Source organism: Rhea pennata, chromosome 11 (assembly GCF_028389875.1).
Source record: "Rhea pennata isolate bPtePen1 chromosome 11, bPtePen1.pri, whole genome shotgun sequence".
Taxonomy (NCBI): domain Eukaryota; kingdom Metazoa; phylum Chordata; class Aves; order Rheiformes; family Rheidae; genus Rhea; species Rhea pennata.
Genome location: NC_084673.1, coordinates 21,737,726 through 21,758,099, shown reverse-complemented (window position 1 = coordinate 21,758,099; position 20,374 = coordinate 21,737,726). Strand labels below are relative to the sequence as shown.

Sequence of the window (20,374 nt, the reverse complement as noted above, 5' to 3'; positions counted from 1 at the left end):
CTTGGGTTGCTCTTGGGACATGAGGGACAGGGCACTGAGGTCCCCTGCTGAGGACCTTCAGAAACTGTAATTGCACCTTGTTCCCAGTGATGCCAACACTTGCTTTACTGACTTTTTCCTTCTGCAAGCCTTCCCTGTGTGGTATCCTGCATGAGCACACATATAGGATATAGCTTGTCCACTTCTGGCTTCTTAGCTCATACAACAACTGAAGTTACAGGACATAATTTATTTTCCAGGCACCTTTCCTTCTGTAGCCCTGGGGCTTGTTGGATCTTCTTTCCCTATTGACTGTTCAGCACTGTTAATCCCAGGTGAGAACCCGTGTTCCTGCAAACAGCAATTCTCCACACTCATTCATACAGTTCCTGGAAAACTTCTTTGAGTCCAGAGGTCTTTATTTTTCCATTTCCTCCATCTCTCTGTTTTTTTTTTTTTTTTTTTTTTTTTTTTTTTTTTTTTTTAGCTTATAAAACAAAACAAAAGACCCTACTGAATTCCTGTAATTATAGTCATCCAAGCAGGGTTATTCACGACAGGCTTAAAAAGGCGAGGACATGGCAAGCCTTTGTTTCTGAGAAGAGGGGAAGAAAAAGTCCTCTAGTGCTTAGTACAGTATATGAGTGTTTCTGTGTATAATTTGCAAGCCATTAAACCAAGGCCTGATGGTGGCCCAAAAAGGCAAAATGCAGTCATGGAAATTGGAACAAATTATGCCATTCTCTGCCATTATCAAAATGAAAGTGAGATGTCCAGGAGGAATTTTAAGTCATGGCTTTTGATGCTTTAACTTAGCTGCATTAGGGCTTTGGCAAGGCAGGAATGAACTCACTTCACTTCCATTTATTGCAGAACAGGATCTTTCTCCCTTTTTATCAGAGGATGTTTAAGCCCTCAGGGTGATTGGTCAATAGAGAGACAGAGTTAGTTTGCAACAAATACATTTTTTGAAGGAAAAATCAATGCAAAGAAGGAGTAGAATTCACCTGATCTCAGGGATTCCTCTTGAACACGTTCAGTTCTGATCAGTACAGATCAGAAAGGAGGAAAAGATCGGAATGCGTGTGGTAAACACACCCTGGTTACACAGAGAGGACACTGGAGAGCAAGGTCCCGTTCCAGGTCTGCATGGACTGCTGTGATTTTGGCCAAAACTTTCTTTGCCCCTTCTAGTAGCGTTGCTCAAACAGGGAATTGGCAAAACATATAGCTCTCCTTGGGGTTCTGCAGGGAGGGCTTTCAAAAGTATTGTTCATCACCTGGATTTGCAGTGATGTGCAGTCTTTGGTAGGAAGAGCTTCTTGAGCTGTCCAAAGGTTCTTCCTTCCTTATCAACTTGCATGTATTTGCAGAAGGCCCCAGCCTGCCAGTGCTATTAGTTTTAGCTGAGATGCGTTTAACCCTGTCCTCCTTTGACAGTGGATGTCAAAGGGCTGACCCAGGTGTGTTACCCAGAACTTCCATCAAGTGTGAATGAAAAGCAGAGGCTGTTGGGGATAAAAACAGATGGGCTGGAGGAATGAACCTTCTCCTCTGGCTACTGCAGACACAGTCTGTTTTATCACCTTTGTTCTCTTTTTAGCCACCTAACTATTCCTGGAAGAGCTAATATTAGCTCCCCCTCCATCTCCTTCTTAGAAGCTGGAGAAACAAAAATGCAATTGGGTGTCCTTGTTTCCAGGTGAACTGATGACTGGGTCAGTACAGTTTGCGCTGAAAACCCTGAGAAGCTCCAGCATCACCTGCCCTTGCTGTGGGCAGGCGGTGAAACAGGTGGTTATGGAAGTGACAGCGCCAAAGGGATTAGAAACTACTCAGCGCTGAGAGTGGATTTAGTCCTGGCAGCTGACTGAGCACTGCTGTTTGGGGGTTGTTTTCCTTGCCTTCCACTGGCATGACACAGACACTCATGGGGCACGTTTTCTTCATTTTGTTGGGTGGAACAGGTCCTGAGATGGCTTCAGTGGAGGCTCAAGCCTAGGATCAGAATTTCGGTAGACTGTTTTATCCAGGATTTAATAGCATATCTTGTCCTAACACTTTGCATCCGCATCATATTCGGGATGCTTAAGGCTAGATTAGAGTCAGGCAAGCAAGTGTAAAAATGCATTGCACAGGCTCATGTTTATTCTCTGAGTGACATCCCCGGAAAGCTTGCTCCAATTATAGGGCAGGATGATCCTTCTAACTGCCGTGCTGCAACCTCCACCTGGGATCTGACAGACAAGTGTGCTCCTTCTACGTTTGACATCATCAGCTAGAAAAGCCCTTAGCTGGTAATTTTGTCAGTGAGACACAAGTCAAAATAAACTCTGGTTTGTTTTCCTGAAGCTGAAATGCCTCTGGGGGAGGAGAGGAGCACGCGATGCTTTGCCTCTCGCTTCCCCATGGACATCAGCACGATGGGGAAGGACGTGACAAGCTCCCTGTAGGAGCTGTCCCCGGGTTGAAGGCAGGAGCACAGAGACTGATGTAGCTTCTGCTTTCTGCTGCACCGATGGTGTGAGGAAGGGGCTGTCCCCAGCCTCAGCGGGAGGGCAAGAGCTGCCCCGGTGAGAGCAGGAACTGCCCCTGCACAGGCAGGAGAAGCCCCTTGGGCAGGTCCTTCTCTGCTAGCAGCTGCACTCAAGCATTTGAACAATTTTGCCACTTTCTGCGGAGAAGAGTCCAACCTGAAGTGCCCTCGGAGTCCGGGTTAAAGGCGTGCAGAGCCGGAGCCCTTTGCCAGCTTCCCTTGTCGCATCCTTGGAAGACCTGGAGGCAAAGCCTGATCCGTGGTACCTCTCCCAGGAGCCCGTGAGCTCAAGGTAAGATGTTTCTGCACATGAATGAAACACGAGCTGCAGTCAGGAATGGTGTTTTTAATTTAAAAAGCCATTTCAGAGGAGCTGGCTGATGGCAGCCATCTTGAAAGACATCAAGTGTCTGGCGCTGCTTGGAAGCCAGTTGGCACAGGAGTTGGCTGAGGCATGGAAAGAAATTCTCAAAAAAAGAGCTGAATAATTAAAAAAAAAAGAAGAAAAAGAAAAGAAAAACTCAACTGACTACTCGAATGTTTAAAAATTAACCATTTGGATGAAATATTAAATGCTAATTATTTTCTTGCACTTCTTGGGCTGTCATCAGTTCTCTCGCTGTTCGCAGTATATCTTCACATATCAATAATTGAAATGTATTGTTAACTTTAGTATTACATTTGCTACTTTGGCCCCCAAGCCCCAAGAGCTCTGAAGTGCAAGTTTGATTTTAAACGTTGCAATACTTTGAAGTCTACTCTACTGGACTGACCATAATGCTGTAAACACACAAAACAGCTAGCGATATGCCACAAAATCTTTGTCTGTTTAAAAGATGACAAAGATCTTGCTCCAAGGATCTTGCAGTCTAATTTCAATAGCTAAAACAGTGAGTTTGAATTAATCAATACCCAAGAGACTAAAAGACAAGCAAAAGATGGAGAAGGTGAAAGTAGATTTGGAAACCATGTTGTAGTATTCACGTTTTGGGTGTGACTTCAACTTTCAATCTGCTCAGTTGAATTAATTACTTGATTTGAAAAAAAAAATAAATGTAATTGAACTTAGGCTGGCCAGGCGAGAGACACATGAGCAGCAGAGGAAAAGGGTTGCACATGGTCCTCTGTTTACGTGCTGGTTTGCTGTCTCTGTAAGAATATGTCAGTGCCTTGATTTTTAGTAAGGTGGCCACTAACGTTATACATGAAAGTATTGTCAATATAATACACCCTCAAGGGGCTGATTCAGTACACACTTTATCCTTTACTGTTTTTTTTCCCAATAGTGAGATATTTTACACACTTTTAATTGTCTTGGGGAGGCTTAAATGTCTGAGATTCATTCTTTACTTCATGTTGCATGTTTTGGAAATTTTACTAACATTCGCCAATTGGAGATGCCTTTCTCTACCATGCACCTTATGTCATCAAGAAACTTGAAGGACCTTTCCTACCCTTGCGCTTGGGTGCTCAGCATTGCGAGATGGTGCCTGCACCCTGTTTTGCATTCGCTCTTGATGGGAAAACTGAGCAGAGAAGCCAAGACTTTGTATTTAACCTAAAACTGGAAAGAGTTCACTCTTTAGAAATACAGATCTTTAGAAACCACCGAGTGTGTTTGGAAAAATGATTCAAAGAAATGAAAGACTTGATGACTTCTAGAGCGTCTTTGATTTCACTGTGCAGTCTGGGAATCTCTCTTGAGAGGTGACTGAGCCTCACATTGAGTAGAAAACTGGTCCATAGCCTTTCCCTCTCTTGCGCTCGTGTGATAGTTAACCACAGGCCTTCTTTTTCTTCAAACTTGCATAGATTTTCCTCATGCTGACATGGCATTTCAGGCTTGCCTCAGCATCCTTCTTCTGGCAGTATCCAGTGCCAAGGAAAGGTGTGTGTGGGATGAATTGCTTTTCATGTTGACTTAGGTCCTCATACTGAAGAGGTTTAGAACTAAAGTGAGAGATTTAATACACCTTTTTTGGCTTCCGACCTTGCTGCCTGCTCCCTGGAGCTCAGAGGGGTTGGCGTTTCTCTTGACTCCTCTGCTTGAGGTTTATTACCTGTCCCGATTGAGAATCACTATTTCGAGCCACTGTGTGGGGACAGCCTGCTTCAGTTCATCATTGCCCCGTGGCACTGAAGGTGCTTTCAGATTAACTTGATACGTGCTTTTTAGAGAGTGTGCTGCAGGGTGGTGTGAGGGAAGCCGTTTGCATGGCCGTGCCTTCCCAGAGCAATTTTTATTTTAGACCAAACATGACGGAGCTTCTGTCATCGATGTCTAGTATTTTGCACTAATCGTTTGTACTGGCGAAATGTTTGCACTTGCAGCGTATTCATCCTGCTGGTTCACCATCTCAGAGGCGCTCAGGCAGCTTTCTCTTTTCTTCTTCCTTCCCACTCCCCCCTCAACCCCCTGCTGTATCACTTCACGAGTCTTAAAATACTCTGGGGTGTAGTTCCAAAAGGAGTTTCCTAAGCAGCTGGGAGAGGCAAATGAATGTGCATCTGGGAATAAGACAGAGAGCCTTGCTGGCAGAAAAATATATGTTGATTTGTTGGAATGTGCATTGTTAAAGGAAACGTCGTCTCTGAAAGAGCAGCACAAGACAGCCGTTAAGGCTGGGAAAAGCAGTGAGAGGCAAGGGATGATTCTGGATTCCCAGAGCTTGGTTTAAAGTCTGGAAATGACATTGCAGGACACGCGTTCAGGCTGAAAGTATGTCTGTTGGGCTGAGGCTTGAAACTGGGCGTTCTGCCTTCACAGCTCTTCCGGAATGGCTTTGGAGACCAAGGGGGCAGAGTGGGAAATGAAGCCCAGTCTTCCTCTTTGACAATATACACTAGGAAGAAAAGCACAGCAGCTTCCAGCTCAGCTTAGCAAGGTTCCTGTGGGTGAGGGATGGAGCTTGTTGGTCACCACACTGCAAAGGAAAATTGTTCTTCTGAAAGGGTAAAGAAATAACAGAGAGATGGCTTAGGGGGCTTGTGCTGAGAAATGGGCTGTTTCGTCATTCCTAGCTGTCCTGCCCAGCTGCTGGTGGGAAGTGAAAGCCATTCCCCACAGGGAATGATGTCTTTTTGGTCATTCCACTGCAATGGTAGTGTCAGTTAGTGCCTCTTGTCCAAGTACCCAGCTATCGATGTGTCTGAGCTTGCTGAGGGGCTGTGAGGGCCCAGGCTTCCTCATCTCCATGTCTGGGAGCACTGCACACTATGTGGACAGGGTATCCTAGGGTCAGTGGAAGCGCTGGCTTATTCTCAGGAGTGGTCAAATGGGATCCTACATTGAGGCAGAAGTTAGCGTTATGATAATATGGCTAAAGGAATGGACCAGTGCTTTCACCGGTTTGGGGAGGTGGCTTCTCTAAGTCATGTTTACTGAATGTTGCAGTAAGGCTTTTGTCACTAGTGCCTATCTGATACCTGTTTGGGAGTCTCAGGGGTTATTACCGAAGCATCTAAGCCCAATACTAAATTCACTAATAACTTTTAAAAGAAGAAACAATTAGCAGACTCAGTGGGAGGAGAGCTTTCAGGGAGAAGCAATTTAATGTGCTGAAAGACTTATTACGCGGCCTAATCAATGCACTGTACTGTACAAACATACCAGGCATGGCTTTCCAGCAAGCTTCATGTACACTGATTTTCAGGGTTCAACTGTTTTCCTAAATTCAAGAAAGCAGCCAGCTGCTCTAGGCAACAAGCAGAGCAAGAGGACAAAATAAAAGTGATTTCCTCAAGGATAAATTGCCCTGTTGTTCCAACCAACATGTGAGCAAACAGCTCTAGTTGTAGAGCGTTAGCTGTTTCATATGGAAGAGTTTGTGCTGTACCTCCACTTCTCTGGGCAGATTATACCCAGAGTCCTCTTGTGATCACCAAGGATAATTCCTTGGTGATCGTGACTAAAATCTGTCCATTTTGTAAGGAAAGCTTATATGCGCATGTCTCGCCTTACAAGTGTTTGTGATCCCAGTAAGCAGCAGGAGCACTGCCCCAAGTAGGAGACTTCTCCAGGACTTCTCTATACGATGAGATCCCCTGTTGGTAACATTGATGTGATATCAGCGTACCCAATGTCAAGCAGAGTATGTTGGGAACATGTCTTCTTGCTTCCCTAACGCAACACAATATGCACTGGAGAGGGGAGAGAAAGGAATAAATTCAGGGATGCTGAGACTGTGGTTTCAGGTGCTTGCAGGAAATTTGCTGCTGCCAGTTTGGGACAGATTTACGGGCAACTTTTATCAGGGTTAGAATCCAGTGTGGTGTTTTGAGATGCTGTGTGAGGAGGGTTATGTCACATTTGTTAGCCAGCGTGGTAGGATTGAACCAAGCCTGAGTTCTTCTGGGTTTCCTGCTGAGAAGCAGAAAGAGGGAACGAAATAGGGAAAGATACTGGTATGTCAGATAAGATAAACACAACTGTAATATTCGTCTGTCCCGGGCATCTTATTAAGCACTCCTGAAGATCAGATAGTGACCTGGGTTTTTGCAGTATGCAGTTGTGTGTGTGAAGTATCCTTCCAGGCAGAAGCTTATGGAAGTTGCTCATCCCATATGTTTTGTGGGATGCTGGACAGTCGAGCAGTGGCTGGATCCTTGTCCTGTGTAGGGGGCAGCTGGAGCTGGGTGCTGCGCCTGCTCCAGGGAAGTCAAGGGGGATGTTGGGGTGGCATCCGTCTGCGCCTGGACCTCCGCTCCCTCGTGGGAGAAGACGGAGAGGAGCTGCCGAGCCGGTAGCTCGCCTCCTTTTCCCAAACGCACTGCTCGTCTCCCGTGTCCCTGTTACATAACAGGCTTATGTAATCCTCAACAAGAATGAGAGTTTTTTGTTGTTTAAGATAAACCGGAATGTTACTGGTCTCTTGGAGTGCTGCTGGAGCCTGTGGGACTAAGCTCAACAGTTCGGTAAGGGCTCCATTCAGATTGTGGATTTTTTGTCAGAACACTGTATTTACAGCGATTCTGTTCCCATCCTGTTTTCTGGAGATTTTTTTCTCCTTTCTGAGGGAGAAGGCTCAAAGAAATAAAAATCAAAAATCTCTAAGGCTCTGAACCACAATCAAGTGTCTTTGTCAACAAATTTAGCTTTTTAACTGGAAGTGGCATTTTTCTTTGGATTTTCTTTTCTTTCTTTCTTTTTCTTTTTTAAGAGCCTGTTTTAATATCCAAAAGCCTTTTGCGCCAAAGCCACAATTTGCTGATCAGCTCCATGGTGGCTGTGGTACATTGTGCATCCAAATGCTCTTTACTTGGTGGTTTAAGCTATTGTACAGCGTTTCTGTGGGCTGCTCGATAATGGTTGCCTTCAACAACTAGCTCCATTTCAGGGAAAGAGAAAAGGAATATTGTATATAATTCCCATAAATGAGTGTAAAATGAGTTGAGGTCCTGTAAGGTTCAGCACTAAGACCATAGAAATCAAAGTGAGCGCTCAGAGCCGTGGGAGCACCGACCCCCTCCTCAATATGTTTTTATGTAGGCTTGAAGTCAATGGGAGCAGAGAGCACTTGGGGTTTCACAGGAGTTGGCCCTACTCTGGGTGGAAAAACAGAGCCGTTATTAGATGTTAAAAATAACATTCAAATACAAAAAGGAGAGGATGGGGGAGGGGAGAGGAAAAGGCTCTAGAAAAAAAAAAGGAAAATAATTTAATGAGTCATTTTCTGTCCTCATGCAGCTTTCATATCCATCAGGGCCAAAATGATACTGGGTGGTTTATGTCACATCAGAAAATAGAGCCAGAGCATCATGTAAAAAAATGAAAGAGCAAAAGCTAGGAATGGAACAACTGGCAGACCAAAAAGCCCAAGCAGCTATACCGTGGTGACTAAATATGTCAAATCCAGGCTTGCATACAGGGCAAGGAAAAGCACTGGCTGCATTTTTTCTTTCTATTTCTTTTTCTTTTTCTTTTCTTTTTTTTTTTTTTTGGTAGACTTAATTGATTTTGAGAGAGGTTTCCCATTGTCTTTATTTTAAAGCTTCAAAGTCAGAGGGGGAGATCTAGATCATTTCTGGAGACTGTGGAGAGAAGATAAGACTAGTGATGAATAATCAGTCAGCGCTGAGTCCCCCTCGGAAATGGACCCTTTCTGGTTCTGAAATACTCAGCAAAAGGATTTTCTGGTTCCAGGTGGGACCGTAGGTGTGAAAGCAAATAATTTCAGAGAGACGTTCTCAAATGAGCAGCAGTTCTGGGAATCTTTGCTGAAAACCAGTTCTTCTTTGTTTTTTTAGCAAGGTTTTTCAGGCTTAAGAAACCCAGGAAACATTCTGGAGGAATGCTCAATGCTTCAGGTAGAATTGCTGGTGTAATCACGACAGGGGTGAAGAACTATCTACTCAGTTTTGAGTTGGAAAGGTTGACTCCCGCTTTCCCCTTCTGATTAAACAAATTTCTCTCCTTGTAGAAGACAGCTATTTTGTTTCTTGTTTAGGGTGAAGTCATGTCATTTGGTCATGGTAAATGCAGTTAGAAAGAATTTATGACAGCATTTCTCCCCTTGCTGGTCTTGATGGGGACAAACGAGTTGTTATTTTTGGAGAAGACGGGAGGGAACTCGATGTTACTCATTGGAATTTGTCCTGCAGTACAAGAAAGGTTCAGATGTCATCCAGACTCCAAATCTACTCCGTGATCTCGTGGTGTATCAACATCGCTGTTAAATTCCCCACCTTTTGTGATAGGTCATATTTTCTCTGACACAGGTGGAAGTGACTGCATGTGAAGAAAAGGCTGACTTACAAACAGCAAAAAGTTCTCAGCCAGCAGCTAGCAATTTATATCATCCTGTAACAAGTTCAAGCAATATGCATTTATCTTCATGTTAAGAGCCTATATATGCAGGTAAAAATAGGTCACAGCCTCGGGCTTCTGGTAAATAGATTACACTGCCTCCAGTAACACAAAGTTTTGCTCTCCTTGAAATAATACATTCACCAGGACTTCAGCATGTATTTGAGCTAGTTTCAAACTAGTTGTACAGTGCAAACTTGCAACCACTTCCCGTGCAAAAATCTGTTTAATGTCATAAAGATGCTGAATGTAACAAGAGCTCCTTGCTGGTGCGTCTACACTTCCCATTTGGGTAGCTCAGTGCTCAGCTGGGGACGTCTACATGAACCACAGTAGTCTCAGAGAGCTGGGAAGACACCTTTTACATGCAGTTAATCCCAAAGAACGTATGAAAACCCTGTAAAACCTGTCTGCCTGCTGAGTCGATGGGGGATATCAATCCACTGGATGATGCGCTTGAGGTACAACCAACATGACTGTGTCAGGTTGTGCAGCTGTCAGTGAGAGCATCTTTGGACCAGAAACTCCAGAAATGAAAGAAACCACTCGGGTATTTACTTATGCAATACTTAATGTATGAATCCTTAGCTGCTGTTTGCAGATGGTATGGATGCCCCTGTATGCTGTTATCTTCCCTTGTTAGTGCTGCTTTGTACTGGTTGCTGGGACATTTCAGCCAAGCTGTGGCCTCATTTCAGAGTTGGAGGAAAATTTGTAGAGTTTTTTTAACGAAAAGGCCAATGTATCTTGATTGGACCATCTTGTGCATTTCATATGTTTTTAGATTCTCAGTCTGGCACTGAGTTTAAGCATGCAAGGGCCACACACCCAGCATTTATTTTAGCACTGCAGCTTGGATTCTGCCTGATTTTTCCGCAGTTGAGATTGCAAAGAATCTCAGTGACTGTCTCTAGCCATTCGAATGAGCGTGTCTGCCCGATGCCTTTCCATAAGCATTAGATTTGGGAAGTAATTTTAAAAGCTGATCTTGCAGCCTTACCTGGCTGGCACGTGTAATCATGAATACTTCTTTCTTGAGGAACTTTACATACGTCTCCGTTTTGTGACAATCTAGGGTTAAACACCCAAATCTACCATTCTTGTACATGGCATAAATACAAGTTTTCAATGGCTGTCTGTATAACTTGGTTCTCGTCCCATATTCTAAAACATTGTTAAAATCCCCCGTTTACAAGAATTACACTCTCAGAGGTGTTAGGACACTCATCCTGTCTGACAACATCCCTTTCTAAGAACCTGTGAAGATTATATATAAATGTAGATTTCTCCCGTGTTCAAGTTTAAAAGGATGAGAAGCCATGTGTATAATACATCTATGGAGCTTTAGTGACAAAAATTGCCAAGCATGATATATATATATGTATGTATGTATATAAAAATAGCAGACTATCTTCTTATAGCAGACTATCATCTTTAGGGGCTGATACAGACTGCTCTTGAGATGGCTAAGTAGGCAAATACATAGTAAAATGTTGGTATATTTAGCGTTGCAGAAGGTGATGGGTGGCATTCTCGTTTCACATCACATGGGCTCTTAAATTCCTTGCATCTGTATAATCCCTTGTAGTCAAGCAGTGATGCCAAGGAGCCTTCGAGTCCTAATTACAAGCTTCATGGCCAAGTGAAAATACCAAATAGCAAGAGGCAGTTTTGGAAGGGGAAGGGCAGGCCTGACTCAGTTTCTCTGCAAGCAGCTGTTGGGGGCCAGTGCTGGCTCTGCCTAACGGGTGCTCTGCGTAGCTGGCACCCTAGGCTGGCTCCAGAGGAGAAGCCTTCAGCTGGCTCATGCTGACGTCTCATGAACCCACAGTGGCTGGGGAGAAAACACAGGAAAAAAACATGGCAACATCCATAGGGCTTGGAGTAAGTATGCTCAAACGGGATTTTGGCATGCATGTGGTTTTAACATCTGCCTGTCTCATTGGTTCTTCGAGGCACCTGCTTGTGTGGATGCGTTCTGGCTTGCATCCGCTTCTTAACACAGCAGCGCGGGGATGGTTATGAGCAGGTGAGGAGCCGGGTCTTGCAAAAGCCACAGCTCAGCTACTTACCACTTCAGGCTCCCTCACCCTCTTCCCCCAAGGCTGTTGGGAAGACATAGATGTGCTGCGATTGGCACACGAGCCTGGCGAAAATGCAAAGAATATTTGCAAGTGTTGCCTTTGAATGCAAGCCGCCAGCTCGCTTGGATGGCCTCCCTCACCTCTTTCTCCCTTTCCGCCCGTCCCAGCCCTTTCTTATAAGCACGTTTTTGCGGTTGTTGTCACGAATATTCTTGCAGCATGATATAAAACCCACACACATATATTTTGTGCTGAGGTAACGATGTCTGCTATCGAGTGAAGCTTTTTAGTTAAAGTATATAAAATAGTAACGTTCTGTTGTAGCTAGCGGAAAGGAGATGTCTTGAATCAGTACGGTGTCTTGTCTTCCTTCCAAAAATGCTACATTTATGTAAAATGAAGGTTGTACTATACTAGTTACCCTTATGTGATGGCTAGAGTGGCAGAGCACTTGCAAAACAAGCCCTGGCGCTCCTATCCATAGAGAAGCCAAGTAACCAAACCCGGGAGCCTCTGAAATGTGATGCATGTCTCAGGACTTTGCCATCTTTAGAAGCAATGAGCAATGCTAGGATAAGCTATGTGTATTCAGGAAAACTTGACTTGACTTTTCATAGTATATTGTCTCAAGGCGTTGCACTTGGTTTACCCCATCACTGCTCTCCTCGGACAGTTGGACCGTCTCCAGGTGGCTTTTTTATGCCTCGTCCACTAACACTGTAGCATGTGAGCAGACCTGGTGGAAGGACTGGTGTTTGAGACAGGGGGAATAGGCACAGAGAGGAGGAACAAACAAATGCAGGCAAAACACATGAGTGAGTGACTGTGGTGCAATAACGGGTACCCCTCCAGGGAAAACGGGCTGAATTTAGGTACCGGCTCGTTGCATCCTCTTCTGCCTGCTGCTGTCTCGAAGGTTGCAATACCTCCTCTTTGCTACAGTCTGCCGGGGTGGTCTCTGCCTATGGAATCTGCGATGGGGATTTTAGGATACCTGCGGGAGGATGGGGGGGGGGGGATAACGCCGATTGTTTCCGGGAACTGCAGGATCGTGTTCTGTCCTCTTTCCTTCCGAGCCTCCAGCCGCTAGAGGGAGAGAATGCTATGTATTTATGGCTTCACGTGCTGTGTAGGGATATTGGTTTAGCAAGGTAATTGCTTTTCTGCAGAAAGGCTTTCCAGGCAGCGCTAGAGCTGTTTTAACCCCTTTATTTGACCGTCTTCGTATAACTGCTCCCAAGATCTGAGCTTTGTGGACTTCCATCTGCTTATGACCCGAAATTGTAAATTTGGCTGATCCGTGCCGGTGTTCACGCCCTGTATGTGTGGTTAACTACCCCTGCTGTGAAGGGGCTTCTGTGGGTCTGCGTGGGAACAGCTCCAACTTTGGGTCTGTGGCAGTATGTGCTGGGTGATGGTACTTCCCCGTTCCCCTGCTCACGCAGCTGAGGTCAGGCCTGAGAGAGAGGAGAGGAAGACCGAAGCCCTGAAGACATGGCTGCAAGTGGAGATGCTTGCACCCAGCCTTCAGAGCAATAGCTCACGTCTCGCATTAAATGTTAGCGCTACAAGAGCGATGAGTGCATGCAAAAGACTGCTCAGTGCTGCTCCCAGCGTCTCAATGAACACCCATCTGTGGCCATTAGCTTATAAATACAAGTTGCTCATTAAGCCCTCGCCTGGGTGATGGAGACACCAGGACTTTGGAGGCCAACCAGCCCTCCAGGCAGGAGGGAGAAAGCAGGCGGCAGAGTAGGTGGCTATACAGGTCCCTTCTCAACTTAAAATACATGGCCCAGGGGAGATCAGAAACCGTCTCCCTCTAGGTCGTTTTGTGTGTAGTAATATTTAGTTTTTGTTTCCTTTTACAAATCTTTTATGGCTGTGGATCCCTCTCTCTAAATGCACAAGCTAAATTTAAATACATGCATTCTGTTGCTTGTAAAAAAAAAAAAAAAAAAAAGAAACGTTCTTTTTTCAAATTTAGTTTTATTCCTTTTTTTAATCTCCATAGGATTTTCCCTGAATGAGCAGAACTAGGGCAATGCTAGTAACAGATGGACAAAAAGAAGGCTTTAACACTGGAGAGGCTTCTCAAGGGCTTGGGGATCTTAACCGGGGTGCTTTCCTCATCACTCCACAAGTTTAATTTGACTGCAGGTTATTAATTTTCATCTCCAAAGCAGAGGCCTTGGCAACAGAGCGCGTTCCTTGGCAACAGACTGCCAGCGGCGTAATTAAAGCAGGTGTGGGAGTTTCAAAAATGCCACTGCTGGAAAAAGTCGAAGGATATTAGCAAATCAAACATTACAGTTTTTCTTCCTTTCACAACTCGAAACTCATTCTGTTGTTAAAAGAGACCCCCCCGCCAAGAAAAAAAAAAGAAAGAAATCCTGGTTTTTTGAGGCACAATCTCTGGACGGAGTGGCCAAGGCTCTTCTTTCACCCTAGGATCAAGTTGTGGGTGCTGTGCACCTCTCTGCCTGCAAGCAGCCCGGCGTCTGTGCTCGCACTGTGGCTGCTAAGTATAAACCTACCGAATAATTCATAGTGCCAAGTCTATATAATTAAATCAGGAATAAGACTAGAGTTTGTGCCAGCATATAGAGCATGCATCCCTGCAGCTGGCCTGGGTGGAGAGGTGGTTCAGAGTGGGGGGCTGCAGGTTTGGATTCCCATGTGTGTCTCTGCCCCTGATTTGATGGCAAGTCCATGAAGACCTCGTGCCTCTTGTTTGCAGCTGCAAGAGGGAGATACCAATCTTTCCATCTTTGTGGGGTAAACAGCAAGATCCTGATCAGCTGCATCAGAACAAATTAGTTTTATGCACTTGTTTATGTCCTATAATTTATGACTAGAGCAATCTTTGTGTCAGAGTTGGTTCAGGAGGCTGCTTGCAACTGAGGCTTCTAAATATGTCACCTCCAATTAAGGATCAAACACACTACCTTGTAATGTAGCATAAGTAATAATAATAATAATATCTTGAAAGAGCCCAAAGCACGGTGTTATTGCTGAGCTAATCTGAGAGGCGCTGGACCATTACTGAAGTATTGCATAGGTTTTTTGGTTTGGGTTTTTTTTTTTCTTCCAGAGGTAAGTGCCTTTTTCATAGTTGTGTAGCCTAGTTGATCATTTTTTAAAGTCAAATTGGATAATTCCTGGTAGAGGTCAGACAAATTCCCCCACCCTACTCATTAATTAACCTGTAGGATAAGGCACCTTTTCCCTGCAGCTCAATAGAGAACACATCTGTACTCTCTAATATGTAATGAAGAACATCTGCCTTCTGCAGCAATGAAATAATCACTATGGGAAAGGGCTCTCCAAAGAGTGCTGTCAGGCTCCCACGTGAGTGAGGCAGCTCAGGTCTGGAGAAGCAATGGGAGACATTTGCTGGGTGGGATTAAGTTCTTGAAGTCCTTGAAGTCCTTGAAGTTCTAAAGGAGATTTCAGTGATGACACTGTACTATGATAACATACAGATTTTAGAGAAAGGTAAAAGCCTGTAATGCTACTGGGCTTCCTTTGCCGCTCTCACAGATGCTAAGAAAATTACCATCAAGTTTGAGATCCCAGTATCATGTTTAGGATTGCTCTTGGACAGCAGACTGTAGTGGAAATGTCCAGAAAAATCTCAGTCTGTCCCTTGCGTGACTCCAAAGGTGTTCGATGAGGTCTAAGGGTGGCGATTCCTTTTTGCTTTTGAAGCAGTGTGATGTGGTAGTAAACATCCTTCTGCGCATAGCCATTTGTTTTGCTTTTGAACCAGTATCTCCGGCTGCGAGTAATTAGGAAAAAAATAAAAAGTTGCGTATGGAGAAGTGGCATTACTCTGACTGTTATGGTACTTTCATCAGTCACAAGTCCTACTACACCGCAGTTTCCAGGTAAACCTTGCCTCTGCCTTCACATGTCTCCGCTCACCTGGAGGTTATTACACTTCATGAATACCAGTCATGTAGCAGTTAAGCAGTAGTAGACTAGACTTTTGAAGGAAAGATTGGCCTGCAGTTTGACATGATCTTGTCTGTAGCCAGCTACCAAGGATGAAGCAGCGCCGGGTGATCAGCTCAGGTCAAGTTCTTGGTTGTAGAGGCTGTCAGGGCTCAGTCTAAAAGCAGTGTCTTCCAGCAATGGGTTGGGACTCAGCTTCTCGGTGGTGGAAGATTGTGGTGGCCCTCATGGGGTTTGGAAAGGATATTCCACGCCACAAATAGTTCTGTTTTTCTCAGGAGAGTAAGAAGAAGGGGCTAGATCGACTCAAAAACTTGTTGATCCCGACAAGCAAGGCCATGCTAAAAAGAGCTTGCCCAGGCAACAGGAATCCAGAAGCAGCTCCCAGAGGCTGAAGTGCACCTGGCCTTTTTTGGTCCATCTTCTGTAGAGATAGGGAGTTCTAGGGCCTACAAGAGCCATGATACAATCAGGCCACAGTTCAGCTGAAAATAAATTCATAATGACATCATAATACTGATGATAAATCTGTGCATGTGAGTCCTTACCAGGGTCATCCTCTGGAGTTATCCCCTGGAAAAAACCAAGGACCTGCTCTGCTCACCTAAGCAAAATTGTTCTCGGAGATACTCCCTGCCTCTGCAGAGGGAATCGGTGCTGCTTGGAGTTGTCTCAGGCATGTGAGTTATGGCTGGGGGCTCCATGCCTAGCACTGGCAGGTCCCCAGCTGACGTGAACCTCTGGAGAAACATGCTGGATGTCCTGCCATGTGGTTGTAACGCATCCCCACCTCTCATTGCCGAGGGTCTATTCACTGTCGCTGTTAGCAAAGGTCACCTTTTGGCCAGCTACAGCATAGGGAAGGAGCTAGTCCAGGCCTGCGATGCAAACTCTGTTTCACTGCCTGTTCTTGCTGTATGCTTGAAGTTGACTTTCTGTTTCTGCCTTAGGCAAATATGGATTTTCCTACGAGTGCGCTGGCTGTAGCGCTGCTCCGTAGCGCTCGGCGTGACTCACAGCGCTAGCGCCTCGGCTGAAATGCTAAGTGTCCGGTGCGTCCCGGTGAGGCTTCCCCCGGCGCACTCGCCGGCGCTTGGCTGCAGCGCCGCTTTCCCAACGCCCTGCGAAGGAGCCAAGGCTCAGTGCTCTTTCAAGAACGGCAAGTACCTTCCTCTTTTTCAAGATCGTTCCGGCGGAGCAGCTCGCGGGTGTCTCTTCCTATTCCTCACCCTGCTCTGGCAGAGGTTGTGGATTTGGTCCTCTGCCCAGCTGGCTGACTGCAAGCTACCTTGCATGTAGATTGGAGCATCGAAGGTGCATTTTCTTGGCGGAGGACGTGCAGCTAGGTACTTTCTGAGCTTTCACGTGCCAGTGAGGCTCACTGCCCCACTGATCTTGGGCAGATTGGACTTGTGTGCGGGCTGAAGCCAGTTCTGGGATTTGGCTGATCTTTGGTCCTCGTTGCTTTTTGTCACCTTCCTGGGGAGCAAGAGTTAACCTTTCGTTTACTTCTCAAAACAGCTTAGCGTAAACAAGGGCTAGGAAGTGAAACAGCGGCATATTAGCCTTATGGACAGGCCTGATCAACAGCAGACAGCGGGGAGGAGAGAAATCGGCCTAATTTCTGCTTGTGCATAACAACTAACCCTCAACCAAAAATGGCCTCCTCCTCCTCCAGACCCACTTTACCAGTTAGAGCAACTGACTGGGAGCTGTGGCCCAGCTTCTCCCCCCGTTTGCTCTGTCGAGGTTAAGATGGGTGCAGCTTTGACGGAAGGTAGTGGAGTTATCGCTATGAGGCAGGTAGTGTGACTTCTTAGGACGGTCTTGTGCTTCAGAGGGTCTGGCTTGCGTTACTTGAGTGACATCATTACTGTAGATCTCTCGTTTAACGTCTTCGTTGGAAAAACATTTGCCCTACGGTGCCAAATAGCCCAGATCGTAGCTTTTATTTTTAGGCTGGTTTCCAAAGGAAACTGCACGTGCATACAGGATGTCTGTCCATCTGTCAGGTCTTCTATCCTTCACCCTCACCCTGTGGGTGCCAGTAATTTACCTGGGTTTCCCGTCACTTAACACAGGAAAGTTGGGTGGAATTCCAGAGTTTGGACATCTCTAAGTATTTGCCTTCTGACTCTTACTTTTGGCAGCATCTCCAGAAACACTGATGCTGTCAGTGTCTGTATAAGAGGTGATGAAATGTGGCTTGATGTAACTAGAACAGGCTACATGGAGCCTGTGGGATACAAGGATGTATCCATTCCCTCTTCCCTGTACTTCTGTCCTGTCTTATTTAAATAAATAAATGGGCATGCTCAGGCTCTGGTCCCTCTTGCATCCAGCTGCATGGCACAGAAGGAGCAGAAAGGGGCAGTTGCGAGGAGCTGCCTGATGTTTGCTGACTCCAAATCTCCAGGTGGAGGATGAGTTTGGGCTCCTCCACAGGTCAGGAGGAGGAGGCGGCACCTTCTGCCCTTGAGGCAGGAGCATATGGGGAAAAAAAACAAAGCACAATAAATTCCTACATCCTCTACAAATGTAGCAGCAGTGACTTTAGCTTTTTTCTACAGGTTTTCCTTTGCTTCTTTGTGTGTCACCTATGAAACGGGGAGAACGGCGTGGCCATAGGTGTCTCAGCTGGAGAACGCAGCGTTCCCTCCAGTTTGCTGTTGGGCATGCAAGCCCAACGTGCTGTCATCTCTCCCAACCGGTGCCAGACCGATCTCATCCCTGGTGCCGAGTCCCAGCCGGGAGGTTTGGTTTCGGGGTGAAAGGGGGCTCGGGTGGCCCGAGGGGAGCGGAGGGACCTCGCTGCCCTTCCGCACGTCAGCGCTGGCCTGAGCGCGGCGGCCGGGCGGCTCGGCGGCCACGGGAGTCGCGCGGCAGGGTGGGGGCTCGGAGCCGGCGTGGAGTCTCCCTAAGTTTTGCTGGCTGCCCCTTCCCTCCCCTTTGCATCCCTCAGCTCCTGCGGGAGAGGCAAAGGGCGGAAGGGGGGGGGGGAAATAAGACCCCCCCCTCCAAATCCCTCCATCGGGGATTGGGGGGGGGGAGAAAAGAAACCCCTAAAATCGCAGGTGGGGAGTGGAGGGCTGGCAAGGCGCTGCTGCCGGGCCGGGGCTCCGAGGGGGCGGGGGGCTCCGGCTCGCCTCTCGCCAGGCAGCAGCGCTGTTTTTTTTTTTTTTTTTCCTTTTTTTTTTTTTTTCCCTTTTCCTCCCCTCCCTGCTAGTAAGGACGGCGGCGGCGGCGGCGGCGGCGGCAAGATGCAGTGGCTAAGGGATGGCTCGGGAATGGTGAGTCCGGGTAGCCGGCTCCGGCTCCGGCTTTGGGCGCAGCTCGCCGCGCGGGCCGGGCAAGCAGCCGCCGTCCTCGCCCGCCTCCCTGCAGCCCGTCCTTGAAACCCCGGCTCGCTCCGGAGCCATTTTTAGGGGCTCGGCGTTGGTTTAGGGGCCAAAGTGCTGCGCCGAGGAGGAAATTAAAAGCGGGGTGGGGGTGGTGGTTGGGGAAAGGGGAGGGGGGGGACATGCTTCCCGGGGTTTTGGGGGGGGCTGCCGGGCGGCGGCACCTCTCGGCTCTGCCGCTGCCCCCGGAGTCGCGGGGACGGGAGGCGAAGGGAGGGGAGGGGAAGGGAAGCGGGGAGGGGGGGGAGAATTTGTTGCCAAGCCGGAGCGTCCTTGCCACCGCTTGCACCGCTTGCATCCGGGCTGGCAAACGCTCCCCTGAGGAGCGGAGGCTTCCGGAGAGCGGCGGGGGGGGGGGGGGGGGGGGGGGGGCGCGGAAATCCCGCCGCCTCCCGGGTCGGAAACGTCCCCCCGGGAGATGCCGTGTCCCTCCCCGCCCCCCGCACTGCTGCCGCCTCCGGGCTTTGATTTTTTTTTTTTTTTTTTTTTTTGGGGGGGGGTCGGTGCCCCCTCCGAGCCTCCCGGCTTTCCCTTGCGCGCCGCCCGTGCCGGGGCAGCACCAGTCGCCTCCCGCTCCCTCCGCCGGTTTCCATCCTCAGGGATCGCCGGGCTGGAAGCAAGTAAGGAGGGGAAGCTGGATATCGCTCTCGCTTTCTTTCCCCTTGCTTCCCAGGGAGGTGCGGAGCTCCGGCGGGGGGGTGGGGGGGGCACGGGGTGCTGCGCAGGCACAAAACCTCATCTGGCCGCTGGCACTAAGGGACATTTATTTTGCTTCCGACGAGTCCGATCTTTGCCTTCTCTTAGCGAGAAATCGTAATGGTTACTGGCTAGGCAATAATTTAAAATACATCTCTATATATTTTGAAAACGAAGCTCCAGTGATTGACGTTGAAGCAGGCTCTTCCCAGGAATTTCCCAGGATCGCCCCTTCTAGTTAGGGAAAAATGCAGCGGAGGGCTGTGGTGTCTCTGTGTCGTAGGCAGGTTTAGCAACCTCAGCAGTGTCTGAAGATTCTCTGTGGATTTCTGTATCACTTAAAAAAGAGAAAAAGAATGGATCATAGAACCACATCAAACCGTTGAGCCAAATAAGATTAATCCAGCAGAGATCTCTGTAGTAGTTTATGAACGAGGGGTCTGGTGCCAGGGAGGATGGCCGGGGTCTGAGCGATCCGATGGGTGACGTTGTTTCTGTGGGTGCCCGAACAAGGCTCCCACGCCAGGAGGGGCTGAGCCGCTGGGAGCTTGGTCTCTCGGTGGGCTGGGAAGTCAGGGTCCTGGTGACCCATGCTGGCTACAAATTCTGTTCGCTTCTTGCAAGACAAGCAGCTTTGGTCCAGATGTCCTGGCCAAATGCCAACGCAGGTAGTTATAATCCAGTTAACTCAAGTTTCCCTGCTGTTCCTGTTGGGTTGTTTTTTTTGTATTGAAAACGTTGGGTCATATTGCAGCGCTCCACTAAACAGATGAGATGTCCCACACCAGAAGCAGCTGCACTTTAGTGGGTCAGTGCAGACATCATTGTCCCGGTCCTCTGGCCCAAATTTGCTATAGAAGTGTAAAGTGGTTTACTGCTATTGCTCCCAGGAGGAGGTTGGCTGATCCATTTGCACTCG

The 20,374-nt window shown here is 47.3% G+C and overlaps 1 protein-coding gene across 7 annotated transcripts in view; it reads left to right on the top strand.

Annotated features, from left to right (window-relative positions):
* The window catches only part of ARHGEF9 (Cdc42 guanine nucleotide exchange factor 9), a 200,487-nt gene that overhangs the window by 59,065 nt on the left and 121,048 nt on the right, over nucleotides 1-20,374 (top strand). Inside the window, exon 1 of one of the 7 annotated variants that reach the window (XM_062584970.1) lies at nucleotides 2,785-2,807. The exons of 5 other annotated variants lie outside the window; for them this stretch is intronic. Coding sequence is in view for 1 of the 2 variants with exons in the window: in XM_062584968.1 (XP_062440952.1) it covers nucleotides 18,622-18,651 (30 nt within the window). In the remaining variant the exon portion in view is untranslated. Of the gene's footprint in view, nucleotides 1-2,784; nucleotides 2,808-18,581; nucleotides 18,652-20,374 lie in introns of those variants that run through there. One more of the 7 variants, XM_062584968.1, reaches the window with a different exon arrangement.